General features: G+C 34.3%; 1 protein-coding gene across 1 annotated transcript; it reads left to right on the top strand.

Moving 5' to 3' along the window:
- The first annotated feature begins 25 nt into the window (after positions 1 to 25).
- On the top strand, positions 26 to 27,539 carry LOC139862322 (carbonic anhydrase 2). Its single transcript, XM_071850915.1, has 9 exons — positions 26 to 119; positions 20,550 to 20,620; positions 21,752 to 21,892; positions 22,860 to 22,908; positions 23,119 to 23,235; positions 23,497 to 23,550; positions 25,602 to 25,687; positions 26,883 to 26,988; positions 27,240 to 27,539. Exons 1-9 carry the CDS (start codon positions 69 to 71, stop codon positions 27,399 to 27,401), a joined length of 837 nt encoding a protein of 278 aa, XP_071707016.1. The 5' UTR covers positions 26 to 68; the 3' UTR covers positions 27,402 to 27,539.
- Positions 27,540 to 27,979: the final 440 nt, after the last annotated feature.

The raw sequence follows: 27,979 nt of genomic DNA, 5'->3' as shown, positions 1-27,979 counted from the left end.
CATGTTTGTTGTATGTTGATTTGAATCATTTGTAACAGGATTGAATAAGCATAAAAGTTTACTACTAGATGGGTGGAACGTTTAAGAATTGCATCCTATGTTGCACGAAAAAGCCCTTGGTAAGAGCTTTTATACTCTAGTGTTATATTTTCATAATGAAGTCTCTTGAATACGTTTTCGATTTGTACATTAAATTCCTATCAAGTTATCAAACTCTATCTAGGTTCTGAAATGAGACATTAGGTTTCATGTTATGTTGGTGAAGTTGACAATTAATACATCATGGTCTTATTAAACATATAGCCTTGTTTAAACACGGGACGTATTTGATGTGTATATATTATTAAGGGGTATTTTTCTCGAAAAGCAAGAATATTATTAATCACGACGAAGGCCCAATAAGGCGGGCTAGCCCAATACAAGAAAACCCGAAACAATACACGAAGTAAGATAGGACGCAACAGACACAGACGGTATCCTAGTTGCAGAGGGAGCAACTGTGTATATACATAACATTAAGCAAAACAAAACCGGGGGATCTGAGATTCAAACTAGCCAATCCAATTTGCGGTTTCTAAGGCGACTCGAGATCCATTCAAAGGACTTGAGTTGAATTTCCATTAAACCCGTGGCACCGTTCCAAGATGAGTTTGAGAAGACTTTTAGGTTGCGGTTGTTCCAAATCATATACGCACACGACCATTCGATGGCTTGCCAAATGTCCGACTCTAGTGAAGACAATGTACGACTACAATTTCTACGAAAAGCTTCATTTATGCTTAAGTTTGTGACCGAAACTAATCCCCACCATTTATAAACACGATCCCAAATATCCATCGCGTGTCGACAAAAAATAAGCGCGTGATCAATAGTTTCCACATCATCATGACATAAAGGACATCGAGCGGAATCTAGGTCCATACCTCTTTTGTTAAGGGGTATTTGATAAAATAATAATTTTCTTAAATATTAACTGTTGTAACTAATATACAGTGAAGGTTTTGAAGTTTACTATTCATTTTAAATTTGTCATTTAGGTATATGGATAAATATAATATATTATACAATCAACATTTTTTTCTCTCTCCAAAATGCTCTCTTCATCTTCTGCTTTCTACGCCGCCATACTTTTTTTCATCGGATCTAAATTCCGGTAACGTTCACTAAAGTAAGTTTAATCTCCATTTTGTTTCCTTTTCAGATTACTGTATTCCTTACTGTTTTTATTCGATTCCCTCCACCATGTATCATATTCCCACATCACCTTTCACCCCACAACCACCAAACCGCCGTCATTACAACACCGGTGCCTCCTCCGATCACATTCAGTATAAACCTATCAACGAGGGCATCTGGGTAAAAGTAGAACATGGCAACCGAACAAACACTTCTTCCTCACATATCAAAACCAATACATCGAACCCTAACCCTAATACCACCAATCTAAACTCACACCCTAATCTTAAAACCACCAAACTAAACTCATCATCTAACCTCATTTACAACCACTTTAGACAAAGAGAGGCATCAATTAATCTAGTCAAGAAATTCGGCAAACAAAATCCCAGCACATCCACCCCTCTAAAACCAATCGCCAACGAACGTATCACTTCATACCTTTTTTACAATTTCCCTGAAAACTGGACATCCGTCGATCTATGGTCCATCTTCAAAGGTTATGGGAACATCCATGAGGTATACATCCCTAAAAAAACCCTCAAAAATGGGAAAAGGTTCGGTTTTGTTAGATTTATTGATGTGCCGGATTACCACAAAGAATCCTTAGCTAGAAGATTAAGTTTGATTGTGGCTGGTGACTCGATGCTTAAGGTATATAAGGCCTGGGACAAGAAGACTACCGAACCTCCTAAACATTCTCAACATCCTTCTCCTAAACCTAACAATGTTAGCAGCTCCAAACCTATTCTATCAAGCAAAACTGATGAACGCAGCTTCATGGAAGCTACCACGAACATGAAACCTACCAACTCGAGCATTCCCACGATTAAGGTAACCCCTAACGAACCTTTAATTGATTTGCTTGGTCACGCGGTTATTGGTAAGGTCAAGGATCTTGAGTTCCTTGAATACTTTCACGAAATTTGTCATAGTGAAAACCTAGATGGATTTAAGATTAAATATCTCGGCGGCCATGATATCATGCTTATTTATGAGGATAAACGTCCGGCCCTCGAGATGCTCAACGACCAAAATCACCCACTTTGGAATTGGCTCGAGGACATCAATCCTTGGGACCCTGAAGAATACTCCACATCGGGCCGCCTTGCTTTCATTGACATTTTGGGTGTCCCGATCACATGTTGGTTGGAAACCACTTTTCGCGATATTGCTAGTAACTGGGGTCACGTTATCGATACATTTAATTGTTCTATCACTAATGAAGATAACCAAGATCTCTCACATGGCTCGGTTATCATAAAAACGAATGATTTTAAGCCTATTGAGTCTCGAGCCATGATCTTTCATGATATGACGAAACATACTGTGGTCTATGTCAAGGAAAATCAAAGTTTTTCCATGTTTAACTGTTATAAAGATGCATCTTATGATTATACTACGGATAATGAATCAGACAATGATGATTTGGTTTCTGATGATGGATCCAATACAGACGATGATGACTCGTATGATGATAACCCATCTAATGGACAACCACTAAAAGTTCAGGATACTTTCAACTCCGGTAATATCCCCGACCATAACTCTGTCAACAACTCATCGGAAAACTCCTCGGCCTCCCATCACACAAAACGCATGGATACCAGATGTTTCAATATTAATGATGGCAATAACTCCTGCAATGGTTCTACTAACGAGAATACCGAGATTAATAACGGGCATATTCTTAATGAAGATAAACCGAGAACATTGAGTCAAGATCACCCTCACGCGCCTATTTCACCCGAACCAACCCCATCTCCTGTTCAACATACTGATTTGGATACTGTTGCTGCCCACCAAAACACAAGCCCAATAACTGGGCCCAATCCCATCGCAGATTCTCCACAGCCCTATAACACCCATTCCCATCCCACAAGCCCACATCCAAGTGCTAATGCTACTACACTCTCGGATGAGCATCTGTCTAGTAACTGCGAAACTCCCATACCTGAAACTAATCCTAATACCACTCAATCACCTCTGCAATCGCATCCTATATCTCCATTAAACCTTATGCCTGACCCACCCCAACACATTAACGACACCACACCTTCCGACCCGTTCAACCTTGATGACCTACTCCATATCAACGTGAACAAAACCAAAACCAGAAAAAAGACCAAAGAGGGCTTTAAACCTAAATTGATCCCCAAAGATAAGGAACACCCTTTTAAGAGAAGTGTTAAAGACGACATCCTAAAGGGCAACAATCCGTCTCGCAATTCCACCGACGCCCCACTCCCTAACTCGAAAACCCGTCCTAGATCTAACATACTCTATGTCAAACACCTAGCAAGAAGCGGCCAAAAATTACGCTTTTCACAACTCTCAAAACGTTGCAAAACCCCATCATTAAATGAAGACGACACATCTGGACAAAACCGGGTTTTTGCCAACACTTCAAGAAGATATTACAACAAAAAAATGCCGAGTTCCTCAAACGACATAAGCTTGGACACTAATGATTTCGGTAACAACATCGGTATCCAATGGAGTACTCGGTAACTTCATCCCTTTCCTTCGTTTTTTTATTATCTTTTATTAATGTGTACGATTTCTCTTAATATTCGGGGTCTTGGGCAAATGGGTAAAATCACATGGCTTAATCGTATTTGCAATAAAGAAAAACCGACAATTCTTGGACTTCAAGAAACTAAAAGTGAACAAACACAAGATAGCATCATTGAATCATTCTGGGGAAATCCCGACTTTAAATTTGTTCAAAAAGACTCGGTTGGTGCTTCGGGGGGAATCATCACAATATGGGACTGTAATTCTTTCACCTTTGATCACGCTATTGAAGGTGAATTTTTCCTTGCTATCTGCGGTTCTTGGGTGGGACATGATTCTAAGATTGCTTTTATAAATGTCTACGGTCCACATTCTTCGTCCAAAAAGCTAAGACTTTGGTCTGAGCTATCCTCTCTCATAAACTCCCTCACGATTCCTTTCATCATCTTCGGTGACTTCAACGAAGTCAGAAAAGCTTCCGAACGCATGAATTGTGAATTTAATCAACACTGGGCCACTAACTTCAATAACTTCATTAATAACCATGGTCTAATTGACATTCCACTTGGTGGAAAAAAATTCACTAGAATCTGCATTAAAAGAATGAAATTCAGTAAATTAGATAGATTCCTCGTTTGTGACGACATCCTAAAATTATGGCCTAACATCTCCTCTAAAACCCTAGATCGTGATCTCTCAGACCACTGCCCCATCCTACTTAGGAACTCACACTTCAATTCCGGTCCCAAACCTATTCGAGTCTTTAACACTTGGTTTGAACTAAAAGACGCTGATTTAATCATCTCGCGAGCCTGGTCACTACCAGTAAATGGGAACCGACCTGACTGCATCTTCCGTAATAAACTTAAAAACGTCAAATCTGAGCTTAAAAAACATAGCGCTCAACTCGATAACCTTGATTCTCAAATACTAGATCATCTAAATAATGTTAACGAGTGGGAAGCGTTAGCTGAATCTAGACCTCTATCCGACTTCGAAAAAAACAAATGGCTTGAAGATAAATTCTTACACCTTGAAAAAGAAAAAAAGAAATCAAACATGTTAAAACAAAAGTCAAGAATTAAATGGGCTCTCGAAGGCGATGAAAACTCGAAATATTTCCATAACTTTATTAAAAAACGCAACAGCAAAAACAACCTCCATGGCCTTTCGATTAACGGAACTTGGATTGAAGATCCCAACATCATTAAACATGAAACCTATCTCCATTACAAAAATCTCTTTAAATCTGGTAATCTAAAAAACCACTGCCCTTTTGATAATGAACCTCACCTAGATTATATCTCCTCACAAGATAATCTCTTTTTAGAATCCGAATTCCTTGAAAACGAAATCTGGGATGCTATCCGCGACTGCGATAGCTCGAAGGCACCCGGTCCCGATGGTTTTAACATGAAATTTTTCAAAAAATATTGGGATCTTATAAAACATGACCTTATCACAGCATTACAGTGGTTCTGGTCCAATTCCGAAATCTCCAAAGGTTGTAATGCATCCTTCTTCACCTTAATACCCAAAAAACCTAATCCTATTGGCCTAAACGAATATCGCCCTATATGCCTTATAGGGAGTTATTATAAAATCTTAACCAAAATCCTATCTAAACGTCTTGCCAAAGTCATTCATAAGGTCATTGGGGCTGAGCAAACCGCCTTTCTCAAAGGCCGTAACATCCTAGATAGCGTGTTAATCGCAAACGAGATCATAGATGAACTTAAACGTAAAAAACGCAAAGGTTTGATCTTCAAAGTCGATTTCGAAAAAGCCTTTGACTGCATCGAATGGGACTTCCTATATAACACCATGCATTATATGGGATTTGGTCCTAAATGGATTAGCTTCATCCGTGCCTGCCTCTCTTCCTCATCTATCTCTGTTCTAATCAATGGTTCCCCTACGGCTGAACTTTACCCCGAAAGAGGTATTCGCCAAGGAGACCCAATCTCGCCTTTCCTGTTCATTATTGTCGCCGAAGGCCTTAACATACTCACTAAACGGGCCTTGTCTAATGGACATCTCCGTGGAATCAGTGTTGGCAATGACAACATCTCTGTCACCCACCTTCAATACGCCGACGATACTATTTTTTTCGGAGAATGGAGTAAAAGAAATGCCAAACACATTTCCAAACTCCTCAAATGCTTTGAAAAAATTTCTGGTCTTAAAGTCAATTTCCAAAAAAGTAAATTATACGGTATAGGAATTCCTCCCCAAGAAATTGAAGAAATGGCAAATTATATTAACTGTTCCTCCGGTACTTTCCCCTTCACATACCTAGGTCTCCCCATCGGTGTGCCTTCATCACACCCTTCCTCATGGCAACCAGTCGTGGAAAAGTTTGACAAACGTCTCTCCGACTGGGCGGCCAAAGCAATCTCGTTCGGAGGAAGACTCACCCTCATTAAATCTATTCTAAGTAGCATACCACTATACTACTTCTCCCTTTTCCATGCACCTTCTTCCATCCTTAAACTCCTTGAATCTAAAAGGCGAAAATTTTTCTGGGGAGGGTCCTCTTCTGATAACAGAATTAATTGGATAAAATGGGACCAAATACTACTACCTTATGATAAAGGAGGCTTAAATGTAGGATCGCTTTTTAGTAAAAACATTTCACTACTATGTAAATGGTGGTGGCGCTTCAAAAATGAGAAAAACGCACTTTGGACTAAAATTATTACTAGTATTTATGGGGGGGGTGGGGGGTTGGATTCTAACGTTTCTTGCAGGCACATTTCAGGTCGCACGGTTTGGAAAGAAATCATCAAAGCTGGAAAAATAGCGGATAACACGGGCGCCTCATTCTCCTCCTCCATTACAAAATGCCTCGGGAATGGCGTCTCTATCAATTTTTGGAATGACACGTGGTTCGGCTCAGAATGTTTTAGCACGCTTTTTCACAGATTATACATGCTTGAAATTAACATAGACGCCTCGATCGCTGAAAGAATTACACATTGCAATGGACATTCCTTCGGCAACTGGAATTGGTCAAGGCCCCCAACCGGGCGGGTCACAAATGAATTCTCAGAACTAAATAACATAGTTTCCTCCATTACATTATCCGATAAACAGGACTCGTGGAAATATAATTTAGACCCCACAGGGACATTCACTACCAAATCCTTGTCTTCTTTGATCAACTCCCTTCGGCTTGGTAATAACGCGGTAAACTTATCAATACCCCGAAACAAACTTCTGCCGCAAAAAGTATACATCTTTATCTGGAGAGCCATACAAAAAAAGATCCCGGTCAGATTCGAAATTGACAAAAGGGGCATCGACCTAAATTCCGTTTTATGTCCTCTATGCGATTCAGAAGTTGAAACTACCGATCATACCCTGTTTTCTTGCCCCATTTCGACACTCATATGGAAACTTATTCTCGATTGGTGGGGCCAAGATGTATCTTTAATATCCAATCTTAACGACGTCATCATCAACAACCAACCTTTCGCTAACTCCAATCTCGGGTCCTCAATATGGCAAGCAACCAAATGGATTACATGCTACATAATTTGGAAACATAGGAACTTAAAAGTCTTTTCCAAAAGAACGTGGTCCTCAGCCTCGATCCTATCCGAAATACAAACACAAAGCTATAGTTGGATCTCCAAAAGAACTCACAAAAAGAAAACAATCGAATGGCACCAACGGCTCATCAACCCCTCCTTCTTCGTGGCGGATACTTCACACCGCGTTGGGATTGGCTAATATCCCGACCACTTTCACGTGTAACCGCGAATGCCATTTCTTCTATTGAGGGTTTGATTAATCGGGATAGTTTGTATAACTTTGTCGGCGCTTGATCGCCACTGTTATCCTCTCTATTCCGGCTTGTATCTTCAAGTTCTTACTCCCTCTCTAGATTTCATGGTATTCGTTTTTGGTTTACTTGTATTTAATAGTCTCCTTCAATTGTATTTCCGTTTCAATATTGTATAGATATATTTAGGGCCCTGTAACTCCTTTTTTAATAATAATAAACTTTGCTTTTCAAAAAAAAAAAACTAATATACATATAAATATAAAAAATATATTGAATTAATAAATGTTAAGTGTAAATGTAATATTAATATTATTTTAAAGACAATTAAACACATTGGCTCATGTTAACAAAACCATAATAATAAAGTAGCTATAACGATCGTCGAATCCTTCTATCAAAAACTTATATTGAATATAGATACTAAAAATTTAACATACATAACATAAACATATAACAAATATTCATATAAAACTTTTTTAGTTTTCCAAACTAGTCTTTTGGGAGGTCACATAAGGCGTAAAAGCACCGCAAAATTGAAAATTGTATTTGTCAACAAGTGTACATGTCAAGCTTAAAGTCCAACGTTGATTTTTTTTCTAAAGAATAATATATTCCATCTAATTTATTAAATTAAATAACTAGTCAAATGACCCGTGTAACTATGGGTTTATTTAAACGAAATAGTTTAGATATATTTTTTTAGGTATTAAGTGAATATAAATACTAAAATTATTTAGTTTAATGAACCGTGTAACTAAGGATTCCGACTAAAAAATTTGTCGTTGTGTCTACAAACATATTGATAAACTTAATTTGGCCAGAATAAATATTTTGCATAATTAGATATTTAAACTTTTAGCTAATCAATAGGACAATCATAAGTGAATAGTATTACCGACATGCAGTATACTGGGTCTGAAACTTGTGTGGTACAACACCTCTACCAAAGCACATTATATAGTAAAAATTACTAAACATATGATACTGGATTTTCAAGAAACTAACTTTTGTTTAATAAATGAATAAAAGCTTACATGATCAGTTTTAGTAATGGAGCTAATTGGTTTGAGAGCTTACAATATTCATATCTAGCAACTGAATGAGTGAAATCACATAAATAAATATAGAAACTTGATTAGTTCGGACAGATGTCATATAGTTTTTATGGGATCACCTGGACTATATCACCACGTTCAATGTTGAAGAATCCATCCAACAGATCAAAAACAATATTATACATGCCTTTAAACATATAAATATATTAAACATCAACCTTTAACAAATAAATACACTGAAACAAATTTGGATCGTCGGGGACGGCGAACCACAGTTGAATCTTAATAGGTTCGCCCTTGGATAGCCGCTAAGATTTTCTTTTGCAGCGGCAGATGTTAGTTAGGATAGTTAGGGGCATCCACCCTGTTTGAATTTCAACCGTCTTATTGTACCACGTTTCATGCATACATTTTATTCTTAATGACAGTCCTAAGAGCTGTTATTAAAAAATCCATTAAATTATTGTACATTTTAGTAATTACCTATTGACTTTTAAAATCAACCTATTGATTAACTTGATGGACAATAAATTATGGACTAAAAACTTCTTAAGAAAAAAAAATTTGCATTTAGTAGAAAAACTTCCTATTAAATGTTGACCTTTAAAAAAGGAAAAAGATAAATCTATATAATCCATCGTATCATCTAAAAAGGGATTTGATTATGAAAAATATGTAATATGTAATGCTTATATACCGAGTAAAAAAGACAAAAGGTAATGGATGTATTTTCTCTATTATTATAGTTATAATGAACATTTAAGTGATGATATATATTAGGGTCACGATATGTCACGCTATAATTACTCCTTTTTTTATTAGTTTATTTTAATTTAATTTTAATTTATGTTTCTGACATTATCTAGATGTCTTCTAATTTTTTTTTTTTTGATTTATTTTAATGAAGGATAATTGTTTTTTTATGAAATCATAAGATTAAAGATTTAATATTAACTATAGATATATAATAAGTAATAATTTTTGTAAGTGTAAAAATTAATGAAAAGGGATGAGGTGCATACTACAAAAATGCTAATTTTGATGTCACTGTTATAATTCAGTAGGCTTATAACTACCTTTAGTGGTTTGATTCTTGATGTTATAATTCAGTAGGCTTATAACTACCTTTAGTGATTTGATTCTTGATTTAGAATACTAATAATGAAGTGTAAGAACAAAGATGATAATGGAGAGAAAGAAAGAAACACTTTGTAAGTGTGAGAAATGGTGCAAGTTTAATGCTTGCATTCATGGCTATTTATAGCAAAAATATCACAAGTTTAGGTAATACAATAATATTACTTTTGTGTATCAATAATTGACTATCCATTTATATATATATATTTATATATTATAACACTCCCCCTTGGATAGCAATTTTGTTTGTTGAAGATCAACTGTAAGTTACTGCCTCGTTAAAAACCTTGCTAAAGAAAACCCAGTGGGAAAAACTTTAGCTAAGGGAAAAAGAGTGCAGCATGGAGTTGACTCCCCCTCAAGTAGACATCGCTTCGGTTGTTACATCTTTTGAACATGTCTCATGCCAATGTTATGAACGTGTGTTCTGAAAATAGCAGTTGGAAGTGCTTTCGTGAAAAGATCAGCAGAGTTTTTGCTGGATTGAACATATCTCATTTCAATCTCGTTGTCCTTAATGAGATTTTGAGTGTATGAGAAGAATCTAGGAGGTATGTGTTTGGTTCGGTCACTTTTGATATACCCTTCTTTCATCTGTGCTATGCAAGCTGCATTATCTTCATAGATAATTGTTGGACTTTTATCGCGTTCTAGTCCACAAGAATCAGTAATGATTTGTGTCATTGATCTCAACCAAAAACATTCCCGAGTAGCTTCATGTAATGCAATCACTTCGGCATGATTTGATGATGTAGCAACAAGTGTTTGTTTTTGAGAACGCCATGATATTGCAGTACCTCCATTTAGGAATACATATCCAGTTTGAGATTTAGCTTTATGTGGATCAGATAAATAACCTGCATCAGCATAACCAACCAAATCTTGTTTTGATTCGTTAGAATAAAATAATCTTAAATCAGTAGTTCCTCGAAGGTATCGAAATATGTGTTTGATCACATTCCAGTGTCTTTTGGTAGGAGCAGAGCTGAACCTTGCCAACAAATTAACTGCAAAAGAAATGTCAGGTCTTGTACAATTTGTAAGATACATAAGAGCTCCAATTGCACTAAGATATGGTACTTCTGGTCCAAGAATATCTTCATGATCTTCACATGGACGAAATGGATCAGTTTCAACATTGAGTGATCTAACAACCATAGGAGTACTTAATGGTTTTGCCTTGTCCATATTGAAACGTTTCAAAATCTTTTCAGTATATGTTGTTTGATGTACAAGTAAACCATTAGGCATATGCTCAATTTGTAAACCAAGGCAATACTTGGTTTTTCCGAGATCTTTCATTTCAAATTCTTTCTTTAGAAGTTGAATGGCTTCATAGATCTCTTTATTTGTACCTATGATGTTAAGATCAACAACATAAACAGCTATGATCACATATCCGGATGTTGTTTTCTTAATGAAAACACAAGGGCAAGTAAGGTTATTTGTATACCCTTTGCTTATCAAGTAATCACTTAATCGGTTATACCACATACGTCCCGATTGTTTTAACCCATATAAAGATCTTTGTAATTTAATCGAATACATTTCTTTGGGTTTTGCATTTGATGCTTCTGGTACCTTAAATCCTTCAGGTATCTTCATATATATATATATCACTATCAAGTGATCCATATAGGTAAGCAGTCACAACATCCATGAGATGCATTTCTAAATTTTTAGAAACTGCCAGACTGATTAAGTACCTAAAAGTAATTGCATCCATAACAGGGGAATAAGTTTCTTCATAATCAATTCCCGGTCTTTGAGAAAAACCTTGAGCTACAAGTCTAGCTTTATACCTTGTAACTTCATTTTTCTCATTTCTTTTTCGGACAAAAATCCATCTGTATCCTACAGGTTTCACATCTTTAGGAGTGAGAATGATGGATCCGAAAACTTTTCTTTTATTGAGTGATTCTAATTCAGCTCGTATTGCTTCTTTCCATTGAGCCCAATCATGTCTATTTTGACATTCAACCATAGATGTTGGTTCTGGATCATCATCATTATTCATGATGTCATATGCAACATTAAATGAAAATTTCTCATCAAGATTTTTCATTTCATTTCGGTTCCATAATATTTTTGAATATGCATAATTGATTGCAATTTCTGTATTGACATCATCAATCTCCTCTGCAGTAGGAGTACTGATTTGTGGTTCTTCTTGAACACTTTCTTTTACTTCATTATCAGCTGATTTTCTTTTTCGAGGATTTTTATCCTTTGAACCAATTGGTCTTCCACGTTTCTGACGTGGCAAAGATTCATGAGTGACGTTATTGCCAGCTTTTGGAATTTCAATTCGAGCTGGAGTATTTACTGCTGGTATATATGATTTTGTCACCGTTTTTGTATCTGTAAATGCATCAGGCAATTGATTTGCAAGTTCTTGTATATGCATTATCTTTTGAACTTCTGTCTCGCATTCTTTTGTGCGAGGATCAAGATACTTTAATTGAGGTTCACACCATGAAACATCATTTTCTTTATTTTTCATTTCTCCCCCTAATCTAGGGAACAATGTTTCATTAAAATGACAATCAGCAAAACGTGCTGTAAAAACGTCACCTATCATAGGTTCAATATACCTTAATATTGAAGATGTTTCATATCCAACATATATTCCCAACCTCCTTTGAGGACCCATTTTTGTACGTTGTGGTGTCGCAATTGGAACATACACTGCACAACCAAATGTTCTAAGATGGGAAATATTTGGCTCTTGACCAAAAGCAAGTTGTAGGGGGGAATATTTATGACTTGCACTTGGTCTGATGCGAATCAATGCAGCAGCATGTAAAATTGCATGACCCCATATAGATACAGGGAGTTTTGTTCTCATTATCAATGGTCTAGCGATTAACTGTAAACGTTTAATCAATGACTCGGCTAAACCATTTTGTGTATGCACATGAGCAACAGAATGTTCAACAACAATTCCTATAGACATGCAATAGTCATTAAATGCTTGAGATGTAAATTCACCAGCATTATCAAGTCTCACCCTTTTAATGGTGTAATCAGGAAAATGAGCTCTCAATTTAATAATTTGGGCAAGAAATTTTGCAAATGCCACATTACGGCTTGATAACAGACAAACATGAGACCATCTGCTAGATGCGTCTATTAGAACCATGAAATATCTAAATGGTCCACATGGTGGATGAATTGGTCCACATATATCACCTTGAATTCTTTCAAGAAACATTGGTGATTCTTTCTCAACCTTAAGTGGTGAGGGTCTAGTTATCAATTTTCCAAGAGAGCAAGATGTACATGGAACCATTGTATCATGATGGATTTTTCTATCCTTTAGTGGATGTCCATGAGTACATTCAATAATCCTTTTCATCATTGTTGATCCTGGATGGCCTAATCTGTTATGCCATAAACTGAATACACCAGGATCAATATATTTTTCGTTAACTACCATATGTATTTCTGGTACATTTATATGTGTATAATGTAATCCAGAACTAAGTCTTGGCAGTTTTTCAACCACATGACTCTTGTCAGTGATACTTAAATATTTCTCATTTTCTGTTGTCACTGACTGATAATCATACCCGTTAAGGTATATGTCGGAGAAACTCAATAAATTTCTGCTTGACTTGGGAGAAAATAAGGCATCATTTATTAAAAATTTTGTACCATTTGGTAGTATGAAATTTGCCTTTCCTATCCCTTTTATCAAGTTAGCAGGTCCTGATATTGTATGTATAGTTCCTTCCGTTGGTTTTAGATCAATAAAATATTTCTCGGATTTAAGTATAGTGTGTGTAGTTCCACTGTCTGCTATACAGAGATCTCCACCACTTGATTGATGTTGTATTCCAGCAAAATTCATATTGAACTTCATATATAAGAAATAAATAGTGAGTACATTAATATTACACAATATTTTAAACGCAAATAGATAGTACTGAAACATTTAGCAAACATAATGACAAAGACAGACGATATTAAATCGTTTATTTTTCGAAAGACACACAACTTAAACATTCAAGAAATCTTCATATAAATCAGATGGTTTCTCAGTGACTGTTGGATCGACGTTATCCACAAAGTTTACTTCCTTTTCTTTATCTTTCAGCGAATCCTGTTACATCTTAACAAGATGTTTAGATGTTCGGCAAGTATTAGCCCAGTGGCCCATTCTACCACATCTGTAGCAAGATTCTTCAGAATTTTTAGAAGAATTTTCTTCAACATCTTGTTTAGTGGGCTTGTTTTGTGGTTGATATTTATATTTTCGTGGATTATTATTTCTTTGACCACCACGGCAACGACCACGACCACGTCCTCGCCCATTACCATTACCATAAGGATGGTTTCTACCATAGTTATGGCTTTTGGCATGATGATGGTGATGGTTATTATAACCACGACCTTGCCCGCGTCCTTGTCCCTGTTTATAATTATTTGCAGTATTTGCTTCAGGGATTGCAAGTGTACCAGTAGGACGGGATTGCTGATTTTTCATTAATAGCTCATCATTTTGCTCTGCAACTAAGAGATATGAATTAAGTTCAGGATATGTTTTGAACTTTAGCATTCTCAAATTTCTTTGCACTGTGATGTTTGCAGCATTCATTGTGGAGAAAGTTTTCTCCATCATGTCTGCATCACTTATTTCATGTCCACAGAATTTAAGTTGTGAACATGTATTATACAGAGCTGAGCTATATTCATTTACTTTCTTAAAGTCTTGGAACCTTAATGTTCTCCATTGTTCCATAGCAGCTGAAAGTAAAATTTCTCTTTGATTATTGAATCTGCTTTTGAGACCTTCCCATAAAACATGGGGATCTTCTACAGTCACATAATTATTTTGTAAGCATTCATCAATATGTTGATGAATAAAGCAACATGCCGTTGCTTGTTCTTTTTCAGAACAAGTGTTGTTTTCATTTATGGCTTCAAGAATACCCATTGATTTAAGATGCATTTTTACTTTTATAACCCATGGCATGTAGTTGTTTCCAGTTGATTCTAAAGGAGTAAATTTAAGCTTTTCCAGATTCGACATTTTCTATTAAAACAAACAACATGATAAATTATAGTCACTTTATATTCATAAGTATATAAAAATTAAACATAAATTTAATATAACATAAATGATAAGTAGGTGACAGTGTCGACCATATGTAAGCAATCATTAATAAATGTTATATAACATAAATATAAATATTAGTAAACATAAATGATAATTAGGCGACAGTGTCGGCCATATAAATGTTAGATAATAGAAATATAAATGTTAGTAACATAAATGATAATTAGGCGACAGTGTCGGCCATATAAATGTTAGATAATTGAAATATAAATGTTAGTAACATAAATGATAATTAGACGACAGTGTCGACCATATATTATTCAGGTGGTATAACCGACCATATATCATTTAGGTGGCAGAGCCAACCATAATTAGTATTAAGATTATCGTGCTGATAACGTGTTATAATTCAGTAGGCTTATAACTACCTTTAGTGGTTTGATTCTTGATGTTATAATTCAGTAGGCTTATAACTACCTTTAGTGATTTGATTCTTGATTTAGAATACTAATAATGAAGTGTAAGAACAAAGATGATAATGGAGAGAAAGAAAGAAACACTTTGTAAGTGTGAGAAATGGTGCAAGTTTAATGCTTGCATTCATGGCTATTTATAGCAAAAATATCACAAGTTTAGGTAATACAATAATATTACTTTTGTGTATCAATAATTGACTATCCATTTATATATATATATTTATATATTATAACAGTCACAAATATAGTTAATTTATTTGAAAAAATGTCAATAACTATATGGTGGGCAATTGGGCACCTTCCATATGTGGCCTATAACAATAATGACGCCTTTTAAATGACCAGAATGGACAACTAACTATAAGGAGACTCATTCATGTAGCTTATGTTATTATAAGTTTATTATTTGTCTTTATATTGATATTTTTTTTTTATCTACATCTTACTAGAATTGAAAACTAAAAATCCTTGTAACATGTTTTGATCACTAAAAGTATAATATTAAAAGTTTATAGATTTGATCAGTGACGTTAAAAATATTCTGATAGTGTTTGGTTTATGAGAATGATAATGTAGAAATCGGGTTCATTATCTTTGAATGTGTTTAGTTTTTGCGGTTGGAGTTTTTGCTTTGATATCAATAGTAATAAAATAATAATATATCTTGATGGTCAGGGAAAAGCTCTTAAATGGTAATGATGTAATTAGGTTTGATTGCATACATCTGAATAGATTTATATGTCATCTCTAAATAAATCTAACATAAAAACCTTATATGTTTTAATTTTTTTTTTTTTTTTTTTGAAAGGCAAGCTTGCATCAGTCCGGACCGAAGCCTAGTCATCATTTGCACACACACACGCGCTTTCGGGCAGGAAACCCGAACCACACTCTGAGGATCCGACCCTTAAACCATCCCGAGGGGCATGCGGGCCGGACCTTAGTCCCGGAGCGTGTCGGTAAAACCTTCCCTTTGGGCCACCTTCAAGGAATATATTTCAATTCCTAGAGCGGGTGACGAGGTTCGAACCCGAGACCTCTAGCCCTGCGAGTACACAAGTGTAACCGCGGTACCGCTGGACCGAAGATCCGTTGGTAAATTTTTTTTTTATAGGCAACAGAATTTTTATTATTAAAACCACGAAGAAATACAAGACAGTCCAAACTATTACAATTAGGTGAGCTCAGACTATTAAAACAACATTCTAACTTGCATGCTTGCTAATTACATATGACTCAAACAAAACCATGCTGAAGTAGCATTGAGACCTCGAAGAGAAGTGATAAAAGTCAATTGGCAAGAAGGTATTCTTTTGGGTTATCGAGCCATGTATGCCAATCAAGTTGCAAACCTTTAACACGACATGATATAATCGAAACTCAAAATTTGTATCTCGTTTAGAGCCGAAGGGCTGCTCCATACCTTGTTCTTGAAAACTTTGTTATTTCGATTTTTCCACACCAAATACCCGCACGTCCATTCAACCGCATGCCATATTTTAGATCCGAGATCGGTTGTTGTAGAGTTTGCATTACCTCCGAAAGATTTGGTAAGGCTTAGATTTGTGTAAGCACCTAACCCGTGTCCATATATCGAAAGCTAAATTGCAAAAGATTAAAGAGTGTTCTATTGTCTCCACATCGTTATCGCACACCTGGCATCGAACCGAATGAAGGTCAATTCCCCTTTTATCTAACTCAACTAGCACCGGGATACGCTTATGAAGGGTCCTCCAAATGAAAATTTCGATCTTTTTTGGTACCAAGTTGTTACGTATTGTTTCACGACTGCCTCGACCCTCGGTGAGAAATTTTTCCTCGATGAGAATTTGAAGCTTTTTTGTTGTGAATCTCCCCGTCGAACTCATATTCCATTTCCATTCATCGGTGTCCCTCCCTGAGCATATATACGAATTTAGCAAATTAGTCAGTACCTGCAGTTCATCTTGTGCTCTCCCTAAAATGTTTCTGCTTCATTCCCATGTTACTTCGCATGTGCCATTTACCCAACGAACACGATCAGCCACCTTCACGTCTTGGTTTGTCTCTGAACGGAATAACCTATTAAATTTCGTCTTCAGATTTGTCTCGTCTAACCATCGATCAGACCAGAAGGCTGTTGCGGTTCCATCTCCAATTGACCTATGAATCGAGCTTGAGAAGGAAATTCCCAGGTTGTTAACCGCTTTTCCTGCATTTACAATGTTAATCCAAGTACCCGAGAGACCCGTAACAGAAGGTAACCTGTTGTTATCGAGCCCCCCAAGAGGCCCGTATATGCTGATGATTGTTTTGGCCCATAAGGAGGAATCCTCGGTATGAAGCCGCCACCACCATTTGCATAGAAGGGCTAAGTTTTTGCATTTGAGTGAACCAAAATTTAAACTACCATCCAAATAAGGTAGGAGAATTTTCTCCCACTTTATCCAAGAGATCTTTTTCCCCGACCCGGAAACCCTCCAAAAAAACTCTCTTCTCAAACGCTCAAGTTCTTTTATCACACAAGGCGGGCTAGGAATATCGAAAAGAAATACAATGGGAGACTCATGAGGACCGACTTAATGAGTGTAACACGGCCACCGAATATCCCCAACCAAATATAACCTTCTTGGTATAAAATCATAGCCCCACTCATGACAAAGGTGTGATACTAAGCATATATTGTTGGTAATTTTAGTGTCATCTAAGAATCATTTTAGGTAAATATGATTTACTATAAAGCATGAGTAAATAAGTTATACTTATCAACGAGTTAGGAGAGTGTGAAATACACGCCCGTAAGGGCTGACTTGATACTGAAGCGAGAATTGTGGGAGTGAGGGTTGGGTTATAATGATAAGTACTTCACGAGACATTAGCATTTTGTATATAATAAAAGACTATTTCACGAGACTTATAAATGGCTATTTCACGAGACCTATAAACATTTTAGCAATCAAATTACAATTACAACATGGTTTTATAAATGGTAATATATAATGGATTATTTCATTATTTTTCATATGATTAACACAAGGTGGGTGCTGTTAAATTGGGGCGGGTATCACTTATCTTCGTAACCGACTCACAAGTTTCGATTAATCCAAAAATGTTAACCAAAACCACAGTTATGGGTTCGGTTTGATTAATTTGGTTAGATTTTTTCTGTTAATACAGTTATAGTTCGGTTAATTCAGATTTTTGCTCACCTAATTACAATACTATATGAGATTTGGTATTATTAATAATTTTGTTTTCAATCCCACAAATTTGTGAGTTATAACCTTGTATCTAATTTCAAAACATACTAAACACAAAACAACTAACATTGTTTGTGTTTTAGTATTGTTTGTGTTTTAGTACGTTTAGAAATAATGATAACTCTCAACATATTAAATGATTAATGCTCATGCTATATTATTTATCTAAATTCAAAACATACTAAAATAAAAAGAAAATAAATTACATTGTTTTTTTTTATAGTATATTTTGAAATACACCAATGATAACTCTCAACAATTAAAACAAAATCAAAACAGATTATGCTCATGCCATATTATTTATTTATTTATATTTTTATATATATGAATTTTACTAATTTTAATTTATGTCATTTTGATATGGTTTAAAAATCTCACATCGGCTAGGTGTAAATCTAGTGGGTGTCATATAAGTCGAGGTGTCCCCTCATCCTTCAAGCTAGCTTTGGGGAGTGAGTTCTACACTTAAGACTTATGACTTGTTCCAGGCAATACTCCGATAACGTATTGGGTTTGTTTGTGGAACAACTTCGAATTAGTAGTAATTCTGAAAGTTCGTAACAACTGGTATCAGAGCCTACCCAGCTCGCGGGTCCCGACAACTCGAAGTGGGGGCTTGGGCCCAAGGAAGGGTGCCAACCGTGACCAACGAGGACGTTGGTCCTTAAGGGTGAGTTATTGATATGGTTTAAAGATCCCACATCGGCAGTGGCGACTCTACCTTTGAACCCGTAGGGTTACGGGATACCGCTAGTTTGAAAAGTTTGTGTAAAAAATACTCCTTAACATGTATATGACACCATTAAATTTAACTACAAGACCCAATATATTATTCGGATTCATAGTTTTTCCTTTAAATTTTACAGGATACCACTAATTTAACTAGTCGGACCCATATAAATTTTGAATTTTTAGTTTTTATTGAAGGTAAACCATCATTAAAATAGCATTTAAATATTAAATATAACTAATATTGAAAAATAAAATAAAAATCAGGACTCATTGAGTTTCGATTCTTGAATCGCCACTGCATATCGGCTAGCAAGGGCGAGCCTACCTTAGAGGCTATGGGGTCCTATGACCCCACATGTTTGAAATTTTTTTTAATAATCTACTCTTCAAATTGTTTAAGACACCACTAAATTTAAGTATAGGACCCCATATATATTCAGGATTTATAGATTTTTAAAGGTAAACGACCACTAAAATACCCTTCAAACATAATTTGTATTAGAAAAAAATTTTGGGACCCCATTGAGTTTTGATCCTAGATTCGCCACTGTCGGCTAGGTGTAAAACTAGTGGGTGCCATATAAGTCAATGTGTCCTCTCAACCTTCAAGCTACATTTTGGGAGTGAGTTCTACATTTTGACTTATAACTTGTTCCGGGCAATTCTCCGATAACGTTCCAGTTTGTTTGTGGGACAACTTCAAATTAATAGTAAGTCCGCAACACATTTGATTATATCTCTTTTTCTTCCTCAATCGAATTTAGCTTGTATTCTTTCGTCGCAACGTGAGATCACCTCAAGAGGCTAAAATCAAAGCATAAAAATAGATCATGTCATTCACAACCGACATTGATTTAGTCCCAATGCTACTTTTATGTTATATGTTATATCAAAATCATAAACAAACCATATAATAAATTTCCGTTTCATAAAAAAGACTAATAAATTATATAAATGTTTAACCATGGTTAAGTTAATGTGCTATAAATACCAGCTAGTAGCCCCCACTTTTTAATTACAAAAACGTGTACTGTCTGATACACCTCTTCTCCTTTCTTTCAGCTTTTAACCCCCAATCACCACCATTAACAAAAGGTTTATGACTGCTCTAACTTCAACATTCTTAATCAATAAGCTTCATTTGATTTCATTACTTTCTTACTAGTAACTCATTTCATTCACTCATAATCAACTTTTTAAATTCCTGTTACATCGTATTAAATTTTTCTCCAATCAGAACGATATGACTATGATGATTACTCGTCTGATCAGACTTGTTGAATTGTAATTGAACGCGTTTTATATGTCGTTTGTTACTTTTTGTATTTTCAGTTTTATAAAATATAATAATAATTCAATTTTTAGGTTGTAGAAGATATGGCAACTAACGGTTATTCATTTGATGACGCCATTGATGGACTGAAGAAGCTTCTCAGGTAGCTATTACATATATATCTATATCTATCTATCTTTTTATATGTGTACAAATATATGTATTATACCTATCTATCTTATATGTATTGTATAATATATAGGACTGAATAATTGAATTGAAATGTTGATATTGATCGCCGGCCGATTTTATATTTATTAAATGGCTCCGAAAAATGGGGATCAAAATTGAAGACTGAAGGTTTTAGAAACTTCGAATTATAAATAATTAGTGGATTTAATCAAACGCGTTGAAAATATCACCTTAAAAAATTAAACTATTATTACAGCCGTCGTCAGTGGACGGTAATTTCGGGGTCCCAATCCATTTGTTTATTGCAATTATTTTAATTTAGGGAGTTATTAATAGGAGGGTGATGATATCTACACAATCATAGAAGGGGTGATGATATGTACATAACTCTTTTTTGTTATTTACAAAATTCTGTAAAACATGTTAATTGTGTACATAATAAAAAAAAGGTTGTATACATATCACTCCTTTAGAAAGGAAAAATTTTATTTAAACTTTCTAATTTTATGAATTTACTTTTACTATAAGTCCATACCTGATCAGACAGAGTCATAACCTAAAGTGTGGGAATATGATTATCTATATATGAATATTATATATTCATTATATTATATATTTATTGATATTATATTATATTATTATCTATCTATAAAACAATTCATTTGTGTATATACTACTCTGTACTTCTTTCTAAAATAAGAATATAATAAAGCTATACAAATGGTAAAGCTTGTTATTCTTGTCGATTTTAACTCTTTAACTTATTTTCCGAAATATCCTGTTTAAACTTATCAATTAGTTTGGATCATATGTTACATATTTTGATCAATCACAATATTTTTATATAGATTGTAGAAAGACAACATAAATATCTTTTGTAAGAATATATACAAATTAACCACGACATAAACCCATACTTATTGATTAGAGGGCACCTTAATACGTTAGGTCAATAGCCATTTCTTATTTTATCTACTAAAAAATAAAATAAAGATTGCCGAATAAAATACTATACTATAGTAATTAGGACGAGTAAAGTATGTGAATTACGGTAGTATTTTTTGTTTGTCAAAGCTAATGCGGTGGAATATGTTTATTGCAGTGAAAAAAGTGAGCTTCATCTTGTTGCTACCGAGAAGATCAAGGAACTCACGGCGGAGTTGAAGGGAGTAGAATCCGGCGAGTTTAATCCGGTGGAAAGGATCAAAGACGGATTCGCTCGTTTTAAGAAAGAGAAATATGAGTACGTTTATTTGTTTGTTACTACTATAACATATGGTTGTACTTTTTTTTCTTTTTGCAGTGGCAAAATCATTACAGTACTACTTATTTCCTAACATTCTATTTTTTAGTGTGCAGTCTGTACAGTACAACTGCCACTTTTATAGTTTTATACTACTCCAATACTATAGTACATTATTGGTTCCATTTTGTCACCATCCCCAGTTAATACTACAATTAGAATTTATTAATAATAATTCATCTAGCATCTTGTAAATTAATATAAAACCACCTGAGAGGAAGCAAATTATTATATGGTATCCATGATCTTAAATTATTACTACGTACATTAATAGTACAAACATGGATCATCATCCATTTCAATATTTTATTGTAGATATTAGGTGAGATGCCAGCCACAACTTTGACTTCAGGTTGTTTATAAGTTTGACTTTTAAGAAAAGTAAATAGATTGTGCTAACTTTGATGTAGTAGTAATAGTAGTAAATTAAGCTCTAATCTATTTTATTAATTTATATTCTTATTTTGACAAAAAAAAATAGTAGTAAATTAAGTTATTCTTTGTAAACAGATGTTCGAGTATACATCATTATTATATATGGACGCTTGCATGTATAATGTCGATACCGAAAATCTAATTTCTTGATTCTGTATGCTAAGTTGCAATATTCGAAGACTAATCTAAATGTGAACCGTTTATTTGGTTTATAGTATTTTGTTGTTTTAATCTTGTACTCTAAATTTCATATTGAATTGATGTCAAATTATCAATAATAACCTTTATTTTTCATTTAACACTTATAAGTATATATTTATATATGTACTAACCTTTATGTTTAAATTCGAATTATCATTAAATTGATCATATATGTATTTAGAAAAGTATACTCTATGGCCTTATCTGTTAATTTGGCTTTACTAACTGTTTCTGCTCTTTCCCTTATTAATTGTCGTAAATTTATTTGCAGAGCAAACCCCACTTTGTTTAATGAGCTTGCCAAAGGCCAAAGCCCCAAGGTATGGTTTTTGCCTTGAAGACAATTGATACTATAACATCCTATGAACATAATGATATTAATCAAGAAATGAAATAATATCTGTAACAGTACTTGTTTATGCTTATAGAATCAGAAATTTAAATTATATAAATAACAGAATACTTACATATTTATTATATTCATAAGTTTATTGTTCCATGTTCTGAATTTCTTAACTTTTAAAATGCAGTTTCTAGTGTTTGCGTGCTCGGATTCTCGAGTGTGTCCATCGCACATCCTGGATTTTCAACCAGGTGAAGCGTTCGTCGTCAGAAACATCGCTAACATGGTTCCTCCTTATGATACGGTAATAATTCGATTTTTAATTTTAATACTATAATGAATTTGCTTTTAGATATAAGAATTCAAAGAAATATATTTCTTGTGTATTTGAATAATTAGTTTCTTACACACAAACTAAAGGCAAAAGTTCAAACATAAGTTTTAATGCATATTTACTCAATTATGTACTGTTGCTTTGAAATTTGACTATAGTGCCCATCTGGTTTAATAACTACTGAAATGCATATTGTTTATTTGACCTACTATTGAAAATATGATTGTGCAGATAAAACACTCTGGAGCAGGGGCTGCAATTGAATATGCAGTACTACACCTAAAGGTAAATTCTGAAATCCTCACAGTACTATAACTAACTCAACTTTATGACTGTGTTTTTTATTTTGTTACAGTAAAACAAAAGCACTTATTACTCTCTTTAATTAACATGATGGTTACATATATCTACTTGATAAAAACTAGTCTATTTTTATGAGGCTAAAAATAGTTTTTCTAATGAAACCATAAATATGAGAGGGATATATGTGCCTTGTTGACCTCATGTAGCATGCCTAACTTCATTATTATATATTTATATGTAAATGTAAATGGTAGTTGGATTTATCCTTTAAGTAAAGGAATCTACGTGGTGATAATCAGGGGTGGAGTGGGAGACAAATGGCCAACTCCCACTTTAGGTACATGCCTCTTTTGAGCCCCATATTCAGAAATATATGCCAATCATAGAGTTCAAGAAGATGCCCTCAAGTCAAAGAATACTTATGAATAATAAACTATTTGAATTATTGATTATGAATTTGATCATCTTTATTAAACCAGATAGGCAGATATAAAACCTTTTAGTTACATATAATACCATCAATGCAAGGATCTTGACATTTTCCAAATTATTCGATTTAGATGTTTCCTTGTCACCACCACTTAAATTACTTTTAATACCTTAAATGAAAAATCTTGAAATTTTGTGGTATGATGGGCATAGTTATCTACTTATCTTAATTCATTACTATTCAAGTTACAATTTTATGTCATCTTTGACTATACTTTAATGAAACTCGAAGACGAGATAAATTAGAATTTCCTTAATTATTTCTGATCTTGTGAGGACTACCAATTTTACAAGTAATTTATTAAGAAAATAAGATGCATAAAGTTCATTTATCTCTTTTTATTCACATTTAGCATATTCTATCTTTTGTTATTCACTTAATTTTTAATAAAAAAAGAAAAAAGCTTTGCTTTGTTAATAAACCTTCCCTAAACGGTTACCGTTACAATAATTGAGTGGGGCTCCACTTCTGTACTCATTCATCTTAATCTGACAACTTGTCTTCCTTTTTATTCTTAAAGTACATTAATTTAGTTAATTATTCAATGGACCACTATTACTCATCCCAGCTATTTGGGAGACATCATTCTTTAATTACTGTAACTTTTGTTTACTGTAGTTTTAGATTAAATGATACTCCGTATAATGTACTGTATAATAATATTAAATTGAAATTGAAATTGAATTGATTGTACTTAATTAATAACTAGTCCGGACCGGCCCGCGCGTTGCGGTGGGGGCTTTCGGGCTGCGTATTCATATTTAACGTAGCGTTGTGTATTTACGGAGGGGAACATGGCTCATGTGTTAAACGCCGTTTTTGATGTCGTTGTGTTAAGCGTTTTTTAAAAAGTATCCGTTTTGAACATAGTTAGTTTTGTTTTGTTCAATAAATTTTTCCGATTGTAACGGTGTTGTCGGGAAAATTTAACTCGCAGCGAATAGAAAGATACGTGTTGTCGTGTTTAGCGTTTTTTAAAAGTGCCCGTTTCGCGTATAGTTAGTCCCGTTGGGTTCGTAAGATTTTTTCAAGTTGAACGGTGGTCTCGGAAAAATTTGACTCGCACCGAGCGAGAAGATAGGGTCCGTTATAAATCCGGGTGGGATTAGTTTCTTTTATTTTAATGAAATTATATATTTACACTTTTTACCCCTGAGAAAGTGTAAATTTGAGGGGTCGTTGTGTAAATATAGCCGAAGTTGAGGGATCGTTTGTAAGGTGAACGCAAACTAAAAACGACAATCCGATATAACTGAAACGACGGTAATCTTCACAAGTTTTAGTATATAAAGTGTTAGTGTTAATGTTAATTTCACCGGGTGTGATTAGTTTCTTTTATTTTAATAAAATTATATATTTACACTTTTTATCCCTGAAAAAGTGTAAACTTGAGGGGCCGTTGTGTAAATATAGCCGAAGTTGAGGGATCGTTTGTAATGTGAACGCAAACTAAAAACGACAATCCGATATAACTGAAACGACGGAAAAATCTATTTTAGTATATAAGTGTTAATGTTAATGTTAATGTTAATGTTAATTTCAGGTGGAGAATATTGTAGTGATTGGACATAGCTGTTGTGGTGGGATCAAAGGACTCATGTCCATCCCTGAAGACGGAACTACTGCCTCGTAAGTTAATTACTTCTTTGTTTACCACAATCACTAGCATAAAATATACTCCTATATAACTTGTAATCGTTTCATGTTCTATATATTTCGTTGCTTTTCAAAAAAAAAAAAAAAATATACTCCTATATTATATTTTTATATATTTATTTTTGTAGTATAAAACTAGGTAGTAAATTGTAGTAGTATAAATACAAATTGGAACGAATTTTTGGTCAATATCCGTATACATGTTTTTGACTTGTTCATTAGATCTAGTGAATCAGACGCGTTTTGGTCTAAATCAATTGTAACTCATCCAGATACGGCGATTTTTTTTATTTAAATTAACTATAATTTTTGTACATGAACAAGAAGTATGTAATTCTTTATTTTATATCAAACTTTTTAAAAACCTCCACGAACCACATAATTTTAAAGCTTGCAACTACCTAGCCACCTTTGTGGTTCCATCACCACCCCTTTGTAAATGACCAGATGAATAGTTGCCTTTATTGACTGTACATACCACTGAAAATATGTTCCTTTGAACAATTTTGAGCTCAAAGCTAGCAAACAACCAAGTGGGAATCTTTCAATGAGTTGTGTCCACAATACATGGGGTTTTATGCTATCCCCATTTCCATTTACCATTAAGTGGCGTTTCTAACTGTATACCCATAGTTATGGGACACCACTAGTTTGGAAATTTTTTTACAAATTATCATACAATTTGTATAGGATACCACTTAATTTAACTATAGGACCCCATTTATTTTTAGGATTTATGATTTTTGTAAGGTAAACATTCACTAAATGTAGATACCTAGCAACTGATTCAAATATAAATCTTTTAGAAAAAAAAAAAAAATTTAGGATCCCATCGACTTTTAATTCTAGATTCACCACTGATTGACCATCCACATCCAGCTCTTGAGGATGAAAAGCTAAAATGAATAGCATTAACTTTGCATAATATTTAGTAACGTCCTGGATAAATTGAATTCATAGATGTTTAGACTTTTGAATATGAATAAAATACAAATTAATGATGTTGATCTTGCTTAAAACTCCAAATGTTGAAGTCTTTAAATCCTGCATACCAGTATACTTCCTGTAGAATAATTGCTAATAGATTGACACCAATATCTGTGTTTTATTAGCTATATATTAAAAAGAGCATACTACTTACATTTTTTTATGCATATTGAATGAGCAGTGACTTCATTGAGCAATGGGTCAAAATTGGTTTGCCTGCCAAGAGCAAGGTACAGGGAGATTTCGGCGATCTTGATCATTCAGATCTATGCACCAAGTGTGAAAAGGTACCTTCAACTAACTTACCCAACTCCTCGTAATTAAAGTATTAAATTATTGCCGATGACTACGAATGCACAAAAACAAAAAAAACAATTGTCTATATGAATAAGAATAAGAAGTATGTTGTCAATTTTTATCAATTATACTTATATAGTTATATGTAGCTAACCCATTTTCATATCAATAAGTTAAACGATTTAACATCTTAGTGTAATTTTTATTAATCAAAATTGATGTGATATGCAAACAAATGCAGGAGGCTGTGAATGTATCTTTGGGGAACCTTTTGACATATCCATTTGTGAGAGAAGCAGTGGTGAACAAGAAGCTTTCGATCAAGGGAGGACACTATGACTTTGTCAAGGGAGCTTTTGACCTTTGGAGCCTTGATTTTGGCCTTTCACCTTCTCTCCTTTAATCACTTTTTATTTTCTTACTTTTTATATCAACATATAACTTTCTCTACATCCTTTTAAATAACTAGACTTAAAGAAAGTCTTGGAATACATTAAAGTTTGTAAATTTTTATTGTGCTTCTATATATGTGATTTGAGTACTGATGTATCTATTAATTTTGAATAATGTTGGTTTTTTTTTTTGTTATATATTTTCCTATTATTAATCAACTCTTTTACCAACATATATGTAAATGTAATGTGATTACTGTTTGAGAAAAAATTGCTATGACTACAATACACACTGTAAATGCTTCAATGAATGGCACTGTATATGGTGGTGAAGTTTTAGATCACAGTAAGGCTCGGGGAAGCGGATGTTGGTTTAAATGAACTGGATGAGGGTTCAACTTCTTTTGTTGCCACTGCCCCTGCTTCTGTTCCGAGTCCTGGTGATGTGTTACACAAGTCAAATTTAACTTCTGGAGGTGCCTCTTCTATTTTGGGGTCAAATGGTTTTGACTCCATTCTTATAAAAAATATGGATAATAAGCACAAGGCGGTAGTCGTTGAAGTTGCAATTCTGGAAAATGCGGAAGAG

This window comes from Rutidosis leptorrhynchoides, chromosome 8 (assembly GCF_046630445.1).
Source record: "Rutidosis leptorrhynchoides isolate AG116_Rl617_1_P2 chromosome 8, CSIRO_AGI_Rlap_v1, whole genome shotgun sequence".
Taxonomy (NCBI): domain Eukaryota; kingdom Viridiplantae; phylum Streptophyta; class Magnoliopsida; order Asterales; family Asteraceae; genus Rutidosis; species Rutidosis leptorrhynchoides.
This window is presented reverse-complemented; position numbering and strand designations above follow the sequence as displayed.